Genomic DNA, 23,117 nt, shown 5'->3' on the forward strand with positions numbered 1-23,117 from the left:
CCCACATTTTGTATGTATGGAATGAAAAAATTAGCTAGACAAAAAGTTAGTATCAGGATAGCCCTTATGGTGTAACATTTAAGGTATCAAAATTGAATCTCAAACTCAGGTCCAAATCACCAGTCTGCTGTGGAAGCTCATTGGGTGATCTTTGGCAGGTCAAACAATCTCAGCCTAGTTTACATTACAGGATTGTGGAGAGGATAAAATGAAGGAGAAGAGAATAATACAATCTGGTTTGGGCCTCATTGGAGAGAAAGGCAGATTATAAATTAAGCAAATAAGCTTAGGAATGGAGAAACCAAGGTTAACATCTCCGTTCAGCCAAGAAACTTTCTGGGCGATTTTGGGCCAGACACTCGCTTATACAGCCTAGCCATCCTGGTGAAGGTAGTGAATGATACAGTGAGATAATCTGTATATGCAACTGTTATTTTCTTGGAGGATAGGATGAAGTAAAAGTCCTTATACATAATTCACTAAGGGATGAAATGTCCCAATGACAAACCCCCAACCAATGGGCACACAAGACTCACAAATCGAGTCTTGCATGCCTATTGATTGGGCGACATTCCATCGACTCCCAGCCCACCTTCACCCAATCCCAGAGCCTCCCCTCACCCCAAACAACAAGCCAGGCGACTGGGGCAGCAGCAGGTTGTTGTCCACTACCCTGCTGGCCAGGCCCAAGCATCCCCACTCCCAAGTCCACCCTCTCCCACCCCCCAATTCCCTGCGAAGCCAGAGCCCACTAAAAGCCCCCCATTCCCCCACCAGCCATCAACCCCCCAAAGGCAAGCCTGGCCTGTGGGAAAGCAGTGCCTTGCCGCCCACTGCCCTGCCAAACCTGCTACTGGCCTTCCCATTCTCCTGCCTGCTGTCTCTTAACTTCCTGCCCCAAGCTTCCCTATTGCATCCTCCTTCCGTCCCAAAAAGCAAGCCGGCCAATGTGGCACTGGCAGTTTGCAGTCTGCTGCCTTGCTGGGCCAGCCCAAACAACCCTATTCCACCCTCCTCCCACCCCAGTCTCCCCATTACAGCTTCTCCCCACCCCAAAAAGCAAGTCAGGGCCACAGTGCAGCATTGGTTTGTCACCCGCTGCCTAGCCAGCTCAGCCCAAGCCACTCCATTCTACCCTGCCCCAAGCCTCCCCATTTCACTCTCCCACATTGCACCTCCTCCTTCAAGACTCCCCATTCTATCCTCCCCCCACTGGGCTGGCAGGAGGGGGAGTGGGAAGCCACCCTTCCCATTGCCCACCACCCTTCCCCTGCCTTCTCCAAACAAAATACATGGCCTACCTTGTGAAGATGAGGATCAGCAGCCTTGGGTAAGCCAGGCTGGGGTGGAGGCACTCTCCTGGTGGGTAAGAGGGAGGGGTCCTCCTCCCCAGCCTCCCTCTCCCCTTTCTTGAGCTCATTTTACTTCATTTTAAAATGGGCTTTACTGCTAGTGTATGTATAATAGCTGTTCCGCAAATGTTTTTTGCAGCATTTGGACTTGAAAGCTACATACTATAGATCTTATCATGAGTATTCCTGAGCGTTTAGGTACACAAGTGAGCTAGATTGGCACTAGCCCTGCACATATGACTCCTCTGCATGTTGACTAAATGTGTGCAGAAGGAGAGTGGGCAGTGAGTTGGTCCCATCCCTGCTTCTTTGTGATCTCCCACTAATGAGCATGGCACATACAAAAGGAGGAAGTATCTGCATGCACATTTTCCTACCTTTGATCAACAACCTTCAGAAAGCAGCATTTCTCATCACAGGAAGGGGCAGAGCATACATGTGGGCACTTGATCATGCATTCTCACTGTGCAGACAACCTGATGATCATATGGAGGCAAGGCTAGCTTAACGCACTGAGTCGTCGTGAGTAGAAGGATGCTGTTTCCATAGGACTGCCACCACTGTTGCTGATTCAGTCACACATGGTTTCATTTAAAGCATTTATGTACCAAACATGTTAAACACTTGGGACAAATTCTCAAATTCCAAAATAGAAGAAAAGCTGGAATAAATCACATTAATTATCAGCAAAAGCAGCAAGCCAGTAATAGCAGCATAAACAGCAATTGAAACAACAATTAAAAGCAGAATTAGCATAACAGAATATTCAAATAAGGGTAAGAGTTAAACATCTTCATGTTAAAAATGCCTTATTGTGACATAAGGAGCTGGGGAAAATGCTTTGGCAAAAGTTCTTTATGTTAAAGGACTTGGTAACAGCTGTCAACGCTCAGGTTCCTCTTGAGAACATTTAGATTGACCCACTAAAGTTTCCTTCTAGTGCAGTACTAAGCCAATAAAGAAATAATAGAGTGTGAACTTTGGAAAATGCCTCACAGAAAGCTGTAGTGTCCTGCAGTATATGACATAGGGAACAGATTAACAGAAATATCCCAGACAGATATGCTGTACTGAAATGAAGCAACACCCAGAGTTTAACAAAATATGTGTTGCAAAAGGAAAAAAGGAGGGGGTTGGATTCCAGAAGGGGTTGGAAAAAAGGACAGAACAAAAATTGCTATGAGGAAAGCACAAACAGAATGCACAGAACTTTAAAATAAAATCTATGAAGTCTATCAGTTTAGCAAATTATATGTTAACAAGGCTATCATAGATTCGGCAGAGCATGTGCAGAGTTTTGTGTAGTAACAAGATGACTGAGGAGTCTTTAATCCCTAGTCACCACTTTGTGGACTCTAGTTTTATGATTAGCTCATCTAGCCAATCCAGTGCAAAGTCCCATCTCTGATGTTATAGTTAATAGTACCAATCAGAAAATTACCAATATGATCATCCCTCTTACCAGATAGCTGTTCCCACGACAAACTAATTGCCTCATCCAAACTGGTTTGTCCTTTACCTTAAAAAGATTTTAGTTTAGAAACATGGATTGAGAGTGGATTGGTTATTTGAATGAATAACTTTAGGGGTTCCAGATCCCAGATGCTCTAGATGGCACACTTGAGCCATGTTAAGGTTTTGAGGGTTTTTGTCATTCTGAAAACACTTTTTATTTAGGACTTCAAGATCATAGGAAGGGTGGAGGAAAGGTGTTCTATAAATGAGGTGCCCAAACTGAAAAGGCCCTGTTCTTCCCAAGCTCCAACCTCATTTCAGAAGTTGAAAGGCACAAAGCCAGAGGTGTATGGCCTATAGCAGGGGTCTTCAAACTATGATCCTCCAGATGTTCATGGACTACAATTCCCATCAGCCCCTGCCAGCATGGCCAAGTGGTAGGACTCATGGGAATTGTAGTCTGTGAACATCTGGAGGGCCATAGTTTTAAGACCCCTGGCCTACAGGGACATGGGGTCATGCATGTCCCCGGGCGCACAGCTTTTGGTCACATGGGGGGGGGCACCGGGCCTGACTGAAAGGTGTGTGCCAAAGCCGCAAGCCTGCTGAGCCACGCCCCCCGCATCCCTGCAGGCCGGCTTTGGGGGAGCTGGGTACTGCGAGCCAGCGTCCAGCAGCATCTTTGGTGGCGCCTCCCCCCACCCAGTGGAGTCCTGCAAGTTTGGAGGGAGAAGAACAGGCGGGCGGGCCCCAGGACGGCTGGAGGAGAGGCCCCCGAGCGACAGTAACCGCTGAATGAGAGCCAAGCAGCTGGCCAGGAAGAGGCATCACCACACCGCCTTTCACACTGCCTTTCTGGAGCAAAAAGTCCACAGCTGGCCCGGCTACAGCGGCCACATCAGGTGCTTCCCCACTACAGCCGCCAACCAAAAAAGAAAAGAAAAAACCCACATCACCAAAAACCCAGAGGGATGAACAAGAGTCAGGGTCGGGGGGTGGAAAGTTAGCTAAAAGCTGAGTGAAGCAGCGGCACAAGGCAGCAGCGCGCACAAAAAAGCGAGCCAGAGCCAGAGAGCCCCGGTGGCCTCCTTCTCTGGCTGGCGTCTTGGACAGCACTTTCCGGGGGCTTCAGTGGGGAGGAGGAGGGGATTCAAAAGATCCCTCTTGCCAGTAACATGGGGAGGCTAGAGGGACATGTGGATGCATTGTATGAGCAAGGGGGAAAGGCACGGCTCAAGATTCAACTTCCTTCAGGTTGAAAGTCAGATGTATATATGTAGGTCTACACCTATATATATATATCTAAATCAAAGAAGTGAGTGGAGTGCAGTGGCCGAGCAGGTGGGTTTCTCTTCTTTTCCAGCTCTTGCTCTCTTGCCTCCTTCCATTTCTCTCCCCCCCCCCCTTGCTTTTTAGCTTTTTTTCCTCATCATTTTCCCCCATCCACTCGCTTCCGAGTCCGGCCGCCCCGCAGGCTGGCCAGCCGAACCAGGCCCCCTGATCAGGGGGAGCACCCATAAAAGGTTTTGTCTCCAGGCACCATTTTCACGCGATATGCCTCTGCACAAAGCAGGTCCTGTACTGTTTGAATAGGAGCTGTTTGAGATTGAGCCTGGTTTGCATGTTGTTTCTCTGTTATGAATAGAGCATAACTGAAAACCTTTGCTCTAATTCTAATTTGTTGTGATGCTCAAATTCAGACACTTTAATACATTAAAGTTCATTTTTTATCAACAAAGTGGGATTCTAAACCACAGTTTCACTCTGATATAGAATGTTTTGTGGTTAGGAGACTTCATTTCATTAGTGTCTGCATTTGAACATCACAATAAATGGAGGTTATCTCAAGTTATGTTCCAGCTAAAGAATAAATAGGACATTCTTTAAACAGATAGCCTCCCATTTGTTCCTGATATTTGAGTATCTGTAGTATTACACTCTCCTCAGAACCCAAGGAACATGGTTTCTCACCTTTTTATATGCACAACATTCTTCTGAGGTAGGTTAACTTGAAAGAGCATGTGTCAAGCCCCTGGGAGCTTCACAACTGAGCAGGATTTTAATGTTGGTCTTCCTAGATCTCATCCAAAACAGTTACATTAAATACTACTTGGATTTTTAATGGAGTGTCCCCTTAGGATTGACTGCTTCTGGTGATTATCTGTATGTCTTTATGTGGTGTCAGTTTCTTGGCTTCAATACTTTTTATGGTTTACTCTGATGAATGAGAATGGATGAAACACAGTGGCTTAAACCCCAGCCTTTTGAGGTAAATGGTGAAATCGAACAAACCTGGTTGATTTTCCTGTTTTGACACTACCTACCATAAGTCACAAGCATTCATTGTTTAGCTCTCTAATATAACTTCAGCAAGTCTGGACTGGTAGCCTATTGCCTGGGTTATAACTAAGACCAATAGTCTGTTTTGAAATGTTTGTTCCAAATTATGTTGTGTGTTTCAGCTGCTAATTAAAATGAATCCAACTATCTCTTACAAAAACATCCCTTTAAAAAACCTTAGCATTGTGTATATACAACATGTACAATTATGTGAATTTCAAGAAAGGTGGTCTAGTCCAGGGGTCTGCAACCTGCGGCTCTCCAGATGTTCATGGACTACAGTTCCCATCAGCCCCTGCCACCAGGGCCAATTGGCCATGCTGACAGGGGCTGATGGGAATTGTAGTCCATGAACATCTGGAGAGCCGCAGGTTGCAGACCCCAGGTCTAGTCTGAAACAATACCATGCATGAAAGATGCACATATCAATCATACTGAAGGAACCAGTATTTTGATAGGTTTATTCTAATACAGTTTCATTTTTAAATCTTTTACATGTGTAGGCAGCTGCCACAATCCGGCAGCACAAGTGTAGTCAGATCTGCTAAATGAAGTGCTTTAGTAGAATGAGTTTAAAATGGGATGCTGTATTGTCCTGACTCTCTTCATAGACAGTAAGGAAAAGACCCAAAGAGAATGGAATGTGGAAGTTCTTTTTGGAGTTAGCAAGATGCACTAGTGACTAGTAGAAAGGTAATGTAATTGGGAAAACTGCTTTGTTTATTAGCCTGGCTGCTGAGGCAGGACTGATAAGTCTCATGTTTATTGTAAAGACTGGGTTAGTAAGTGGGGCTGCTCTCTCTGGTTCAAACTAAGGTCTTATGAAAGTGAATCAGTTGCATATGGACCCAGTTGTAAGTTCCTACACTTGGTAGCCATTTCTCAAATGTTCCTAAACTTGGTAGCCGTTTCTCAAATTTCACCATATAGACTGAGAACTTTCTATATACCTAGCCACAAATCTCTGCTCAAAGCAGTTACTTGCCATTGAATCTTCAGTCTACATGAGATGGATTAATGCACATGCCTGCTTATTACAAGAAGACAAATGTTTAAGGATTCCACCAGTTATTTTGTTTGTACTTACCCAAAGTGCATATCACACACAATTTTAAACTAATGACATTTTAAACACATAACATTTTAAACTAATTTTTTCATTGTATATGTCGGGATATGCAATCATATATCCTGTGAAAAGTCCAACCCCAAAAGTGTCAACTCTTTAACATAACTAATCCGAATGCAAAAACTATGAATGGTAACACATGGAAACATTTATATTGGTACTATGGTTTTCTGGTTTCTAGAGGAATGGTGGGGGGGGGGGGGGGGGGATTGCTGATCTGAGCTTGACTGGGATGTCATTGAACCAGTCCTGTTAGTAGATTGTCATTGCTATAATTGTTATGGCTAATGAACCTGGGTAAGGCTTTTTAAAATCTGTGTAAAGATGAGTCTGTGTGTGTGTGTGTGTGTGTGTGTGTGTGTGTGTATACATACATATACACATACACACACACACACACACACACACACACACACACACACCCCTGCATATATATGTATGCAGGGCCAGACAAGGGAAATTGAGGCTGATCCCAATTTCCACTTACTCTAGAGCTCTTGCACGAGCAGAAATGCAAGAAAAAGAACTGTATTGTGTCATTCTTATCACCACTTGTGTTTCTGGTTGTGTGAGTTCTTGTGCAATCAATTTCTGGGCTATATAATATAACAGAAGGAAAGCATGTGGTGTTGCATGCCGTTTGTCTGTTTATGCTTTCATTGATCCACGCCATAGATTGTACCTTCTGATGGGTATGAATTTAGACTAAAGGTGAGACAAGAGGAGGAAAAGAGGCTAAGATTTTATTATCACTTGAGTGTGTGTATATACAGATACAGGCCCTTTCTGCACATTAATCCTGGGAACATTAATTTTTCTTTTAATCTGTCATATTTGAAAAACATTTTACAACGTTGTTGAATATTTCAGTCATGTGGGTGACTTATGGAATCAGCGATTCATACTTCCTGTTAAACTATGTATGATTTTAGGTGGCTTGTTCCATGTTGCATGGGTTTTTGTAGATTACTTATACCACCATGGATATAGCTGGCAGTTCTGACCATTTTCATTACTTTCTGTTTCTGCCTGTCTGAGAAGGGGAAATGTGTTGCAGTGGTGTGTGTTTGCTGATGGTGGCTATGTTAATTACTGTCTTGATTTTTGAAATTTTTTTTAGTTGAAAATATTAGGCTTAATAGAAGCCTATTTAATCTGATAGTTCTCTTTGATTATTAAAGGAGAGAGCACTTACAAAACAGAACTGAGTAGTTTAGGGTGAAAATACTTTGTAATTAAACAGAAATAGTAATGGTTTTTTCCTCATTAATAGTTGAAAACATGAGCTAAGTATCATTTGAGGTTATGTTACAAATGCTAGTGATTTTCCTTAGTTTATCATTATGAATAATGGGCATGGTGCTTTAACAGTGCTTAATTGCAATGCATTGTTTCTTTTTTGTAAGAGTTAGTATGTGATACCCATTATTTTGTCTAAACATTGCTTTTTAGACTCCACACAACAAATGGCATTCAACATTATATATTCAAGCACACAAGAAGAAGGCAGGCAGAAAATATGTAACACTTACCAGTAAGAAAAACATATTTCAGAGATGTTTGGTTTGAAGGGTTGTGTTGACATGTCTTCTGGTTTAATGAAAAATTGGAGAGTGGCACTGGTCTATGAAACAGAGTTGATGCAGTAGCTGTTATGATGTACATCATTCAGTAATGAGAGTCAAATGACAGGTGCCAGTATAAATTGCCTTTAGAAATGAAAAAGGGATATCAAGTGTGATTTAGGGGCAAATGCTAAGCAGGTCTCCTCAGAAGTAACTTCGATTTTATGCATAGACATACTTTTAGGAAAGTGTTGTTTGGGTTGTAGGATAAGCATATGCACGCATCCCATGAATTCTGTAGCACAGCTGTTATGTTTAAACTGTAAAGTTCTAATTGCTGCTTTATCAGTTGTTGAATCAAAATGGTATGCATTCAAAAATCATCAATTGTATATTAATAGTGAAGTTGGGCAAATCTGAGAATACTTAAATCATGAGACTGGAACAATGATTGGGCAAACCAAATATTTCTACTGCTTTGGAGGATGGACTTTATGCCATGCCATGCTGAGGTCATGTGTCTTCCCAAAACCTGCCCTCCCAAGGCGTCATTGTCCAGGAATTTCCCAATTTGGAGCTGGAGATCTTCAGACCTCACCTGGAGGTTGGCAACCCTAGAAGGAGAGAAGGAGGCAGGGGAAAGGGGAGAGATGATGGGGTCTTTCAGAAAAGGAAGAGAGGAAATAATAGGGGTGGGGGACTCCAACGAGACTTTGTTTGTTCCCACTTGAGTATTCTAATACCCAAGTTGGCCAAGTCTTTGGATACTTAAATCCAGTGGCTGGAGCTGTCAGTGGGCAAGATTAATCTTTCTAGAGGCCTGAGAAATCCAGCAGGTTTGCATAAAAATGTGAAATATTTTTTTTTTAAATTAGATTGAAATATTTTTTAAAAAACCCAAAAATGATAAAAGGAGTGCCTTTAGCTTTCAACAAAGGATTAACTGAGTGGTTGGCTGGTCCGAAGGTAGTGGGTTATTTCAATTGATTATTCATTGAGTGGTGGTTGCCAGGCAATCACAGATTCCAAACTTGGATCTGTCAGAAGTCAGAGAGAGGATTTAGGGCCCTTTCTAGGCCCATTTTAGCATTTGAGGGAGGACTCATTGAGGCCAAGCCTGACTAGGGTTGCCAGCTCCAGGTTAGGAAATTCCTGAAAATTTTGTGGTAGAGTTTGAGGAGGGCAGGGTTTGGAAAGGAGAAAGGCCTCAGCTAGACATAATGCCATAGAGTCCATTGTCCAGGGCATCCATTTCTCTAGTGGGACAGATCACTGTTGTATTTAGTTTCTTTGATTAATTCTCTGCCCTTTTCCAGCAAAGGAGTTTATTTGTAATCTAGAATTTAGTTGTAACAAGCAGGGCACCCGTGCTTCGCTACGCATACTTCATCACAGGCTCTCTATGATTTTCAGGGTGACATTCAACATACCTCATCACAGCCTGTCTGTGAACTTCGGGGTGACATTCAGCATACTTCATCACAGCCTCTATATTAACTTCGGGGTGACATTCAGCATACCTCATCACAGCCTGTCTGTGAACTTCAGGGTTGTTTTTCGCATATTTTGCAGCAGCTTCCCTTACTTGTCTTTTTCAAATCGAATCTGTAAATTGCTTTCTGCGTTTAATCCCTCTCCTCCCTTTAGCTGTTTCAGCAGAAGGAACAGGTTCGTATGCGTTGAGGAGGTCGGTGGTCGAATCCAGTTGGGCCCCATTGGCTCAATTGTGCTTGTTGTTTGGTGGGCATTATCAGAACTTGTCGATTCGACACATGGAAGTAGAGCGTCAAAGTGCCCTTCATTAAAATCTCCTGTGAAATGAATCATTTGTACTCCCCGTATTGCATCCTTTAGCTTGGCAAGCAGGTTTTTAACTGTCACCTTTAGAATGTTCGGGCAGATGGCCAGAGTTCAACAGTAACGCAGATGGCCAGAGTTCAACAGTAAATGTGTAATAACTCAAGTAAAACTGAATATTTTGGAAAATCCTTTCTTAGTGATCACCTAATCCACATAATGAACAGGTGTGCCAAATTTTAACTTTGTAGGTTAGGTGGTTTTTGAGTTCTGTTGATGAGTCAGTGAGTGAGTCAGTCAGTCAGTGGTATTTCGCGTTTATAGATATAGAGTCTGAGAGATCTCCAGGTCCCACCTAGGGGCTGGCAAACCTAGGCCTGGTAGCAACCTCTGAGTGACTTGATACAATTCAGCTAGACCTGGCTGCTTGCTACTGTTCAACAGAAGCCATCCTATGAAAGCCAGTTATAGCCGTTAACACTTCAGAGTAGGAATCTGGAAAATCCAACTTTGAATCCCCATCTTCCTGTGGAAGCTCGCTGGGTAATTTTGGACCAGTCACATGCTTTCAGCCTAACATACCTAATAGAGTTATTGTGTAGATAAAAGGGAAAAGAAGAATAAAGTAAACTGCTTTGGTCCCTGCTGTGAAGAAAGGTGGAGTATAAATGAAGAATATAAATAGCAAATATAGCTGAAGATGGGATATAGATAAAATGTAGGATGGTGAACGGCTCAGAAATAGGGAATGAGAAAGGGATGATAATATAGGGGTGGCCAGGGGGAGGGAAAGAAATAGTGTGGGAGGAGGATACAGGGGAAATGAAGTGCCACCCCTCAAGTCCTTTAGGGTTACCTACAATGCAAGTCAATCTGGACCTGTGGCCTGCACTATAGAACTGCCTAGGTAGAGGCAGCTGAGTGGTAGAGAAGGAATGAGCAAGACAGAGGGGCAGATAAAGGTAGAATGGCTGTTGAGTGGGAAGGAGGCAGGTTTGTTGCTCCAGGTCAGGAAATCCCTAGATTTTTGGGGTATAGGCGGGGAGAGTGAGGTTTGAGGAGATGAGGGATCTCATAGGGGTATATTCTCATAGACTTCACCCACCAAAGTCGTCATTTCCTCCAGGAATATTAGGATTGCCAACCTCCATGTGAGGGATGGAGATAATCCAGAATTACGACAACTATCCAGAGATCACTTCTCTTGGAAAAAATGGCTGCTTTGGAGGGTGAACTCGATGGCATTATACCTTGCTGAAATTACTTCCCTTTCCAACCCTCACCCTTCCTAGGCTCAATTTGTATACCTGTAGATGCCAGCATTGAGGAAAGGGGTGCTCCAATTAGCAGACTGGGCTTGACTTGAGATTCTGACAGCCTCCTCCAAAAGCCTGGTGCCCGGCTGCAATGCCGCCCTCAAAGACACTTCCCAGCAGCATGGGATTGCTCAGAAAGTCAAAAAGCTTCCCCACCACTAAGAAGCCTCTATGGGCCTCATTTGAAAGGGTGGCTTAAGTCTGCAGTATGGGCTGCTGGTGTAATGCTTGCAAAGAAGAGGAAGAAGAAGAGTTTAGATTTGTATCCCATCTTTCTCTCCTGTAAGGAGACTCAAGGTGACTTTCAAGCTCCTTTCCCTTCCTCTCCCCACAACAGACACCTTATGAGGTAGGTGGGATTGAGAGAGTTTTGAAAAACTGTGACTAGCCCAAGGTCACCCAGCAGGAATGTATGAGTGTGAAAACACATCTGGTTCACCAGATAAGTCTCCACACAGGTGGAGGAGTGGGGAATCAAACCCGGTTGTCCAGATTAGAATCCACCTGCTGTTCACTACTACACCATGCTGGCTCTCAAAAGCTGGCTCCTCCCCTTTTGCTGGCCTAATGGCCATAATAAAACTGTTTGTCTGTTGGCTCCTCCTTGGTCTGTTGGCCATGTTTCTGGCCCACCCCTATTATGCCGGCAGTGACAGTAGGAGATCTGGGATGCTGGTGCAGCCTCCCACACTAGGTTCCAGTGCCCACAGGGTGCGTGGTGGCTGCACACCAGTGAAATCGCTGTTCTGCCAGGGTAAGTGCCTTGGAGAGGGCGAATTCACCAGTGGGGTGGGAGTGGATCCTCCCCCCCCAACCATTAGATGGGCATCTTAAATCTTCACAATTCTACTGAGGTATGGAACTCACTAGTTAGGTTTGGGCACATTGCTCTCACTTTGTCAGCCTCATCTACCAGGTAGGTCACAAAGAGGCTAAAATTGTGTTCTAAGCTATTTGGAGAAGAGGAGGATTACAAATTTAATTGAATGATACCTCTTTTAACAAGAATGACTTGCTGTGCAAAACTCACTGAAATGAATGGTAAATCTCATTCATCACAGTAGGCAATGCACAGTGGAAGTGCTTGAAACGCTCCACTTTAAATCATAATAGAAAGCATTCTGAATAACAGCATTAAAATATGTGGGTAAAATATTAATATTGCACATAAAATTGATTTAATCATGTTGGCCAATCTGGATAGATAAGGTAGGCTTCATATTCTTAATCCTTAATAAATTGTCCCCTGACTTTGAAAGCAAGGATTATCCTCAATTAAAGTGTCTAGTCTACTGAAAATTAAGACAAAACTACTGGTTTCATGTTGTTTCTCTTAGCAAGGCTTAACAATTATTTGACAACCATGCAACCAAATTAGTTCACACTATAGATTATAAATCAGCAAAAATATTTTGCTATTTATAAAGTGTAGTATACTCTGGAGAGAAATTAGTGCTTTCGGCCAACTTGTCAAATCAATCACCCTCTGTAGCATAACCCTGTCCCTTTTGTTGTGTGTAGTTAACTATCAAAGAATAATGGGACTGATGATTCTTTGGTGGATAATAAACTGCACATTGATTTATAAGGTTCTGGTTGATAATGATTTATACTGTAAATTTTGCATTAGTCGAGATTAGTCTTAAAACTTGCAACTGTTACATAAGGGCCAAGTCACGGAATCCTGCCTGTTAATAGCCCGGGTGGCAAGTCATCATTGCCAGCAGATGTGGTATTTTACATGTTAAAGAGCAGAATGCTGTACCTTTACTCATGAAAAGATGACAGGAGGATGTAGATGAAACCACCACATCTTCCTATCTCTCCCCCCCCCCCCCCCCGGGATTCTTTTTTAAGATTGAAGAGTTTTACTTATGCACTGGCTTCATCAAAACCATAATTGCCTGCCCCGGTAAACATAGCATGTTGATTAAAAAAAACATTTTTATTGCTCCGGATGGCTATTAGCAAGACTTTCACTTTTCCACAGTTTCCCCTGCCATTTTTGTAGGCTCTGTGCTGCCATGGGAACAAAATGGTCAGTGCAAACGTAGAAAAGTGGAAGTGTTGCTAAAAAACCATCCGGAGCCATATAAATGCTTTTTTAAATCAATGTGCTGTGCAGACAATAATGGTTTTAACAAAGCTGACTCGTAAATAAGTTTGTTTTATCTTAGAAGAGAATCTGCACTACTTTACAGTGCAGTTGTGCACTGCTGCAACTTCCACTGTAGCACGCATGACCGCATTGTCATCTCATGAGAAAGGGTATAGATGCTTTGATTGTTCTGCCAGCTCAGAGAAGAGCACCTAATGATAATTGCTGCAGTGTAGCTGCTGGGGGGTGGGGGGGGGAGGGAGGAACATTTCCAAACGTTTGGGGTTCATTACTCAGTAGCAAGTACAAGAGCACTCTGTATTTCCTGATTGTCTCCAGTTTGTGTGTGTGGCACTGGTGTTGGTAATCTGTATAATCTTTATATTTTCAAACATCTTTGATAATGGCCAGACCACTGCTTTTTTAGCAGTTACAGTATATGACAAAAGTAGCCTATGAATAATATGGAGGATCATTTCTATGACAGTTTTTCAGGATGTTTTGGTTTTGTTGACTGTCATTAATCAGTTCAAGGAAGCTGCAGATAACTGATACATTGAATGGCAATATAATGATATTTATCTGTCCACTGGCTATAGTTGACTTTCTGTTAGTCCACAATTAGAAGGTCTTTTCATAATGAAACCCATTTCCATTCCTCATGAATAATCTTTTCTTCTAAATCTTTGATAACTATATTTCCTTTCTTATTGCAAACTAATCTAGCCTACCTTAGCTCAGGTTTTGGTGGTATGCATATTCCTGTTGTGAAAAAGTTTTGCTTCAGTATGCATATGTGCTTTATTTGGCTTTGTTAAACTGAAAATAATGCTATTTACTTCCTGTTGAGCTTCTCTACAGCAGCTTAGATTGTGAACTCTGACTAAGGTTAGACAATATACATACCATGTTCCAGGATGATGACATGATGCCTAGCAAGTTGCAAGCATTAACTGCAGCGTGTGGTGAAGAGGATTTGTTTCTGAACAACTTTCTCTAGAGTTTTGGAAAACTTATCCCATAAACCAGTATAAGTTTTCTGAAGGAAGTTGCAGATTCTAAAAGGAGAACTGTATAGACAGACTGCTAGATTTTTTAATTGGTTTGTAATCATAAGTCTTGTGGTCAGTCAATAGAGAGAGCTTCTTTACTGTCGGTATCATGCAAACGCCCTAATTGTTGAGGACCAAAAAGACTGTGGGGAAACAATCATGGGATTGTTTATTTTGGTAACTGGAGTTGCTGCTAAATCTGAACTTCCTGTTCAGTAAACAGGTAGTAGAGTTGGCCAGGAGGTATTCTACCAGTTTTGGCCTATCCTGGGTAGAAAAGATCTTTCCACTGGGATGCAGGCTCCAGTAATACCTAGATTTCAATATTTCAATGCACTGTATATGGGAGTGCCCTTGAAGAGTATCCAGAAGCTACTGTTACCACAGAAAGCAGAGACCAGAATGTTGACTGGAGTGGGTTGCAGGGACCTTACCACTCCAGTCTTGTTCAATTTACACTGATTTTCAGTTTGCTTCCAATTTAAGGTGCTAGTATTGACCTTTAAAGCCATACATGGTCTGAGGATAGCATGCATAAAGGACCATCTACTTCAATATGAACCTATCCAATTGTTCCGGTCAACTTCAGAGGTTCTGCTTTAGGTGTCTCACTATCTGAGACTAGACATGTGGTGAACCTAAGAAAGGGCCTTCTCTGTCATGGTGCTGAAATGTTGGAATTGCCTTCCCATGAAGCTTTTGGTATGTCTCTCTATTGTTGTCTTTCACCAGCAGATGAGGACCTCTGTTTTGTTTTTCATTCTTCACTAATTCATATTACCTTCTTCCTTGTTTGTGTGCCTCTGTATTTGTATGTTTGTTTTATTTAATTTTGAAATATTTTTCTGTATTTGTATGTTATAAATATTTTAATATTCTATTTTAATATTTATAATGTTCATGGCTTTAGAGACCTTGAATTGGCTTGGAAGGTGACATAGAAATATTTACAATAAATAAATATAATAAAGTGGATTTCTGAAGTGCATATGCACATGGTAAAATTTCTAAACAAAACTAGTATGCCACATGAAAAAAATAACCATAGTGATGCCTGCATCATCTAGAATAAACCTGAATTATTTGCTTATTCATAATGTTTTCCAGACTTACATGGAACCACAAGCTTAAATTAAAATTGGGTTGCCTGAAATTAACGTAAGATGACCCTGCTGGAATAGACCAAAGGTTCATCTTGTTTGGCAGCCTCAAGACAATGCCCCTAGGAAGTTTGCAACAGTGAATTAAGGGTTGCATCTCAGCAAGCAATGTTGAGAAGTGCCTGCATCAGACCATAGTTGTTCCATTTAACAATCATACCACAAAGCCATTGCTTGATCCCTCCCCAGTTAATTTTTGTGTCACCTTTAAAGCTAATGGCTATCATGAATATGTGATGGTGAATTCCTTTACCTTAAGAATCATTGTATGAAGAAATAGACCACTTTTGGTGGTCTTTCAGTTTTCTTGTGCAGTCACTACCATGTTCAGAATTGAGCTTCTGCCATCTGGCTGGAAGTATTCATTTTGTGACATGGTGGTAAGTGTTGTGACATTTATGGTGGTATGCCTATGGGTGGTTACATGAGACGAACTGGAAATAGTCAGATGCCTTTAGTGGCTATATGGGGGCATGGTGGCTACAAGAATAGGCTGACCATTAGATTATATCTAGGCCTGCTAATATACTACACTACATCCAGTAGTTTAGGCGTCCACTTCTAATTCTCAAGTATTAATGATGCTTTTGCAAAAATAGCATTCACACACGATAGCACAAATGTTGAGATGCTCTTATATCAGAAACCATGAGATTTGTTATGAATGTGCCTTCCCAAATTTCATTGCTAAGCATATAAAAACCTAATTGCTAAGCATATAAAAGCTTAAACAGGTATTTTGCTATCAGTGTTAATGTTTTAGGGCTATACTTCCATTGGAGTTCATACAACAGGGCGCTCCATCTTAGGGTTTTTTAAATGCCAGAACTGTATAAGACAGTCCTCAAAGACTTTGAAACACTCCTTGATTGAAATCACTAGATACCCCAAATGGGTCTGTAAAGGTCTGAAAGGACCTGGGTCATCTGGGAGCCAGTGTGATGTAGGAGTTAAGAGCGGATTACTTTTATCTAGGGAACCAGGTTTGTTCTCCAATCCTACATATGAAGCCTGTTGCATGACCTTGGACTGTTTTATGCATTGTTATGGCCTGGGTTGTTTTCATTGGCATGATTTTTGTTGACTTTGATTGTTTTATTGGTATTATTTTATTGGTATTATTTTTTATTGGTATTATTTATTGCCATTATTTTTGCCCTCTTCAAATCTTGGGTTTTATTGGTGGGTGCTTGCAAAGGGGTATTGCCTTGATAGTCTTGTTAGAAAAATAAAACAAAAATCCAGTAGCATCTTAACAGACTGCGGCATATATTTCAATATGAGCCACAGCTCATTTTTTTCAGATATTAGGTTGTTCAGATATCGGTGGAGCCTTATGTGGGTGTAACATGCCCCTTTTGCTAGAGGGGGGCTCCTTGCCCTGGAAGGAATTAGTAGTACAAAACCTTTGGATCTAGCTTTTTGTTTCCAATGACCCAAAAAATCAGAAATGAGGGGGAGAGCACACAGTCCTGGAAGAAGAAGAGTTTGGATTTATACCCCCCTTTCTGTCCTGTAAGGAGACTCAAAGGGGCTTACAAACTCCTTTCCCCCCTTCTCCCTACAACAGACATCTTGTGAGGTAGGGTCTGAGAGAGTTCCAAAGAACAGTGACTAGTCCAAGATCATCCAGCAGGAATGTAGGAGTGGGGAAACAAATCTGATTCACCAGATACGACTTTGCCGCTCATATGGAAGATTTGGGAATCAAATTCTCAAGTATTAATGATGCTTTTGCAAAAATAGCATTCACACACGATAGCACAAATGTTGAGATGCTCTTCAGATTAGAGTCCCACCTGCTTTCAACTACAACACTAAGCTGGCTCACTCCTCAGGCACTTCTATGGTCCATATGAACCTCTAGAGTTAAAGTGAAGATAGGGAGAGCTATTAACATGCTTGTATTTTGACTGTCTCTTAGTTGGAATAGGAAGTAATGAATATGCCTCTTTTAAAAAAAAATCTGGTCTAATTTTTTTTTGCCTCGTCATTTCAGCTTCTAAGTCTCTGTAAAAGAGTTATTATGTATAAAGTCTGGTTGTTAGAAATTCAGTAGAATTACTTATTGGTCCAGGAATCTTTACAAACCAGATTCTTTCCAACTCAAGTTAAAAAAAATTGAGCAACCTATGTCTTGTAACATGAGTATTTTCAGTATGAAAAAAAGTTATGTTAAAACAAGGAATTTAATATTGGGCCTCAGTACTCCATTGTTACTTCCCCAGGTTCTTTGATTCGAGTAAACAGTTAAAAGGGGGTGGGGAGAGAGAGAAATCCTTCGTCTGTATTTTAAGCTAATTCGTTCAGTGATCCAACAAAACTTACCTTTTACACACAAAGCACAGCAATGAAGACACGACTGCAAGCTGCTTTTCACGACATTCCATTATGTCCTGCCATATGCTTTTCATAAGAGTTCCAGTGTGTGTTTGAGCTTGAGTAGTCAGAAATAAAAGCTTTAAAGTTTGATTTCTGGAGCAATGGAGATTGATTTGGGGGCTCTTGTTTTGTGGTGTTTGTTTTTTCTTTCTCTTTATAGTTGAGAATTTCTATATAAGGACTGCAAAACTCCTCCGCTCAATTGTGTTTTAATTGGGCAGCTCTTTGGCTGAATAGTAATATTAACTGTTTTTTGTATGTTGCTTCCCAAGTATAAAGAACATTTTAATATACATAAGTATGTTCTCTGAAGTAGTACAGGACTGATTTGTGTGTGCTTCTGTAGAATTATGCTTCTGTTACTTGTAAAGATGACTTTCAGAAATGAGGTTTGTCAGGTCTTTGTGAAAAGAACCGCCATCCCCCAGTCCTTCATTCAGCATTGTTCATGGCATTAACACACCATTGAACAAATTGCCCTTCTTGCATATGCTAATCCTGAACTTAAAAGAGCCCATTGTGACATGTTTAATGCTTTAGCTGGAGGGGAGATGAGAACTGGAGGCATGTCAAATTGTCATGTGACCCAAAAAAATCTCAAATGCCTTTTTTTCCCTTTTGGGTCAACAGTTTCTACTTAGCATTATCCAAAAAAGTAGCCCGTGGATTGTGGAAAAGATTAATCCTTGTTCTTGAACTTTGTGAGTGTTGACTTGCTTTTATGGGTCTTCTTTTCAGGCTGAATTATGTTCATGATTAAGACATGTTGCATTGGCTGAATGTCTTGGCTAGTTGTTGTTTTTTTTAAGTTAGACCATATTGCTTTGTAATTGGCAATTATTCATGTCCTAAGTAATAATCTTCCATTTATAAGTCTTAAGTATATACAAAAGGTTAGTGCTTAAATTGAGTTCATACATGTGTTCCAAATTCTTTGAGCTGTTTTTTTTAAGTGCAGAGTCAAATTTGTTGTGTATCGTATGCTGCCTTTTAATCTGCCTTTTAATCTGGGGATCCAGTGTAGTACAGTTAAGAGTGCTGGACTAAATATGGGAGACGGGGTTCAGAGCTCCACTCCTGTCATGTAAGCTTGCTGGGTCAGTCACACTCTCATCCTAACATCCCTCACAGGGTTGTTCAGGAGATGGGGGGGGGGCAGAGATTTATGCTGCTTTTGGGTCCCACTGGGGAAAATGGCAGGGAAAAAATGAATTAATGTTTTCAGTTTTTCACAGCTCAAGCTGGTATAAAACTTACTGAATTCACTGAATTCCCCTGTCTCATAAGTATGTTGAGGATTGCAGCTTTTTTGTTCATTTAAAAATGATTTACATTGATCTGTGTTCTTTTTCAAATTAAACGGAAGTTTTCTTTTTAACAAACCCTTCTCCCTCTCCCCCCAGCATCCTGTATCTAGTTCTGGCTTTGAAAGCATGTATGTATAAAGGGATTCTCAAAAGACACGTTGATTGACCTTACTTTTGTCTCCATAGAGTAATTCGCTCTTGGTTCCGGACAGCCTGCGGAGCACAGATAAACGTAGGAATGGTCCTGACTATTCCAGTGACCTGAAAAAAAGAAAGGTGGATGATAAGGATTCAAGCCACTATGTAAGTAAATCTGTCAAAGATAATTAATTTATTTTGAGATTACTTTGTATGTGGAGAAATTGTTACATTTTTAATTTTCATATTCAGTACATGAAATACAAATGCTAAGAACACCTCTCCTGTGCTATATATGGGTCTCCTGACTGTATTTCGAAATTCCAGGATCACTCCTCTACCCTTGTCTCCACATAGTTCCCATAAGCTACTTTCCTGTCAGTGCTGCTAAGTTGCAAGCCCTGACCAATCTCAAGGTGCTTTATGACCTTACTGGTGACTTCCTTGTTCTAAAAAACCTTACAAAGCAGGTTGTGCATATTGATCCTACCAGTAGGACTCAGCGTCTTGGCTAAATAGTGGTCAGAAGCATGTGATGCAGTTTTATTGTTGCACCTAATCATGTGTGGTGTTGTTCCCTACTTAGATGTAAAATTATCTAGGGCAATTTGTACAGTATTAAGCTATTTGTCACGATCATAGGCTGTAAATTAAAGCAAAATCATTTGGGAATCAAGGGAAAAGGATGCATGTGTGAGGGTATTGGGATCAGTGATGAGAGTTCTATTAAAAAAAACTTTGATTTGAATACTTCCCTTGCTCTAAAAAGAGCATGATTTCATTTTGTTTGTTTACTTTGACTTCTCCTTGATAAACAAAAAAAATTAAGTACTCCATGTTGATTTTTTTGTCCCAATAGCAACAAATTCTTGAGTTGATTAGGAAAATAACTACATTAAGTGTAGTTTAACTGTTATATCTAGATTCAAAGGTTTATGTGAAAATTATTTTTATTTCAATAATAGATCCAAAAAAATTAAAGACAGTGTAGCCAGCGTGGACTAGTATGCCTGCCTCCCTGTCTGCTCGCTTCCCCATGTCCCACACTGCTCCGATGGCTGCCACCATGGAGATGAGGAACTCAGGGGTCAGTCAAGGGAAACCCTTGTCTGGACAAAGAGAGGAATTGGAAGGAGGGAGAAAGAGATGGGGTGTCAGACAGGGGAGGAGAGCGCGTCCTCAGAAGGGAAGCCCGCAACATGTCTAGTGTCCATAATGCTGTTGTTGAGCTCTGAGTGCCATAACACACCAGGTAGCATCAGGAAAGCGGCGAGCCTGGCAGGGAAGAGAGGCTGCAGGTGGAGATCCGGGGGATGGGGGCTCCGAAACGCCGAGTTGGGCATGGGCAGTCTGGGCTTCGACGGCACGAGCCTAGTGTGGGATAGCGAGAGAGTGTCTGCCTTCTTCAGGAAGCAGCAGCAGCACCTTTCAGGCACATCTTAAGTGCTTTGCTGAAATGGAATCCCTGAAGAGCATTCACAGCATCACACACTTTGCAGAAGCAGGCAGACTGGCATTACAGCCTGCCTTCTGCAGCTGGAATTAAAGCAGGGATCTCTGGAACATTTTGGGGAAGGCTACATCTACAGACTGGTCAAGTATATTATAGAAACTACATCTCCCCCCTTTCCTGACCCAAGTGATGACAGGTGACCCTTTTTTGGCGATACTAACACATTTTTTGGAAACATTAATTGGGGAGAACATTTTTAGCCAATTTAGATGTCACTGTGACCTATGGGGGGCAGGGCTCTGTGACCTGAGGGGGGGAGCCCAGAGGAAGTTTTGTCCCTGATGCCATTTCCCCCCCCCCCCCCATACACCTTTGTCTGACCCTGACTAGTATTTGGATAGGAGACCTCCAAAGAATTCCAGGGTTCTGACACAGAGGCAGGCAGTGGCAAATCACTTCCGACCATCTCTCATTTTGAAAACCTGATGGGTCACCTTAAATAAGCTGTGACTTGATGCCTCTGCCATGCCCCCCAAAATACTTCCCTTACACACCCAAAGGACTGTGCATGACATGACATAGTGGTCTATTAAACTATTTCAACAGAATACAACTCTTGTCTTCTGAAGTCACAAGGCCCCTTTACTGCTACTCTCTATAGCATTACCTGAATTACTTGTTACCACCAGATCAGACTGGTCATTACAATCTCCCTTCCACCATCTGAGAAGAAAAACATAAATAAGAATTTTACAATTGGTTTTTCACTTTTTTATTTTGATTTTTTTACAGTTGCATTATGTTATATGTATTTTTTCTCCTTTCTTCCGTGATTTACAAATCAATAGAAAATACATATTCTCTCTAACACAATTCCTAGGGATAATTGCTTGAAAAATATTAATTAGAATGTTGAAACTGCCAAGCTTTACTAATGTTGTGCTGGCAAATGGCATCCATTTGTTCTTACTAATTTTATGAAACAATGAACCTTTAGAAATTTGGGGGGGGGGGGGAATCATGTGGTATCATGAAGCACTGGAATATTTTCTGCCATTTATCTCTGATTGTGACTGTCATATAAATTGTTGCTTGATGGTTTTGTCGGGCAGTGAAGTCTTAGCCTATGCTCTGTTTCTACAGGAACTGGACTAATTGCTGCTGTACTTAGTACATCGATTTATGTTCCTAGGTTATACTAAACTTGTATTTTGAATGAGAAAATGCTTCAGGTTTCAAGATTATAGACATGTTCAGATAATTAAATCATAATTTGCATTACATACACGTAGTCAATGAGGGCTGTGCTCTGTCATGTGGCTGTTCTAGTCACTATGCCAAGTAGCAAAGGATGGCAAGGAAGGAGGCATGTGATCAGTGCCCAATATTGCCAAACACATGTATTTATTTACTTTGTTTAAAATCCTGCCTTTCTCCCTAGTGGGCACTTAAAGCAACATATGTCCTTCATCATGTATACTCACAACAACCCTGTGAGTTAGGTTTGGGAAGTGAGTGACTGGCCCAAAGTCACCCAGTGAGCTTCCCTGGTGGAGTGAGGATTCAAACCTGGGTCGCACAGATTCTAGTCTGATGCTCTAACCAGTAAACCATGCTTGTTCTCAAATAGTGTAGTGGTTAGAATATTGGACTATACTTTTTTCCAGCAAAAGATCTAAGTAGAATTGTAACTTCGTCCACCACATGCTGGACCATCTTTGCTTTAGAATGCTGTGCTTAGGTCCTAGTCCCTGCCTAGTTCTGTTAGATAGGCACTGGGACCCAAGCAGAGCATTCCAAAATGAAGATGGTCCAGCATGTGGTGGATGAAGTTACAATTCTACTCAGATCGTTTGGTGGAAAAGAGTATAGCATCTGGCAAAATCAGGTCTATTCCCTTCTCTTCCATGGATGTTTGCTAGTGACCTTGGATCAGTCATTCTATCTCAACCTCAACTGCCTCACGAGGTTGCCTTGAGGATGAAATGAAGAAAGGGAGGGTGAGGTTGTAAGCTATTGATGTATGTATATTCCAGGTGGTGAATATATTCTGACAGTTCCCATTTTGGTTTTAGAAATTTTGTTACTTTTGAAAGGTTTGCAATGATACCTACTATTGTTAACTTCCCAGATTTTTATGTCAAGGAAATTGTAAGCTTCTATAAGTCTTGCATGAATAATTTTGTGTGTAAGATCCAGTATCCATATAGTGAATAATTAATGCTTCTCAAAGCAAAACCATTAATTATATTAGATTAACTCCTGTTTTTAGTGATGATTTTAAAAATCTCAAATAGAAATAGTCAAGATAATTATTTTTTGATATGTGTGTATGTGTTTTAATATACAGTAAGTAGCCTGTATTCAAGAATATTGACCAAAATAAACATGTTTAATCTAGGACAGCGATGGTGACAAAAGTGATGACAACTTAGTTGTTGATGTATCCAATGAGGTAACTTCCTTTACGTTTATATTGATCTGATTGGAACAAGAAGACTGTATGTTGATGGTACTTAGCTGTATTTCAAAAAGCTGTGGATTGTTGTCACTTATCATGAAACCCTATTTAC

The 23,117-nt window shown here is 41.4% G+C and overlaps 1 protein-coding gene across 3 annotated transcripts in view; it reads left to right on the forward strand.

Annotated features, from left to right (window-relative positions):
* Positions 1-23,117, forward strand: part of TLE1 (TLE family member 1, transcriptional corepressor) — a 102,645-nt gene that overhangs the window by 42,405 nt on the left and 37,123 nt on the right. For all 3 annotated transcript variants that reach the window (XM_048502531.1, XM_048502532.1, XM_048502533.1), the window contains exons 9-10: positions 19,140-19,256; positions 22,946-22,999. In XM_048502531.1, coding sequence (XP_048358488.1) covers positions 19,140-19,256; positions 22,946-22,999 — 171 coding nt within the window. The remainder of the gene's footprint in view (positions 1-19,139; positions 19,257-22,945; positions 23,000-23,117) is intronic.

This window comes from Sphaerodactylus townsendi, linkage group LG07 (genome assembly GCF_021028975.2).
Source record: "Sphaerodactylus townsendi isolate TG3544 linkage group LG07, MPM_Stown_v2.3, whole genome shotgun sequence".
NCBI classification, from domain to species: domain Eukaryota; kingdom Metazoa; phylum Chordata; class Lepidosauria; order Squamata; family Sphaerodactylidae; genus Sphaerodactylus; species Sphaerodactylus townsendi.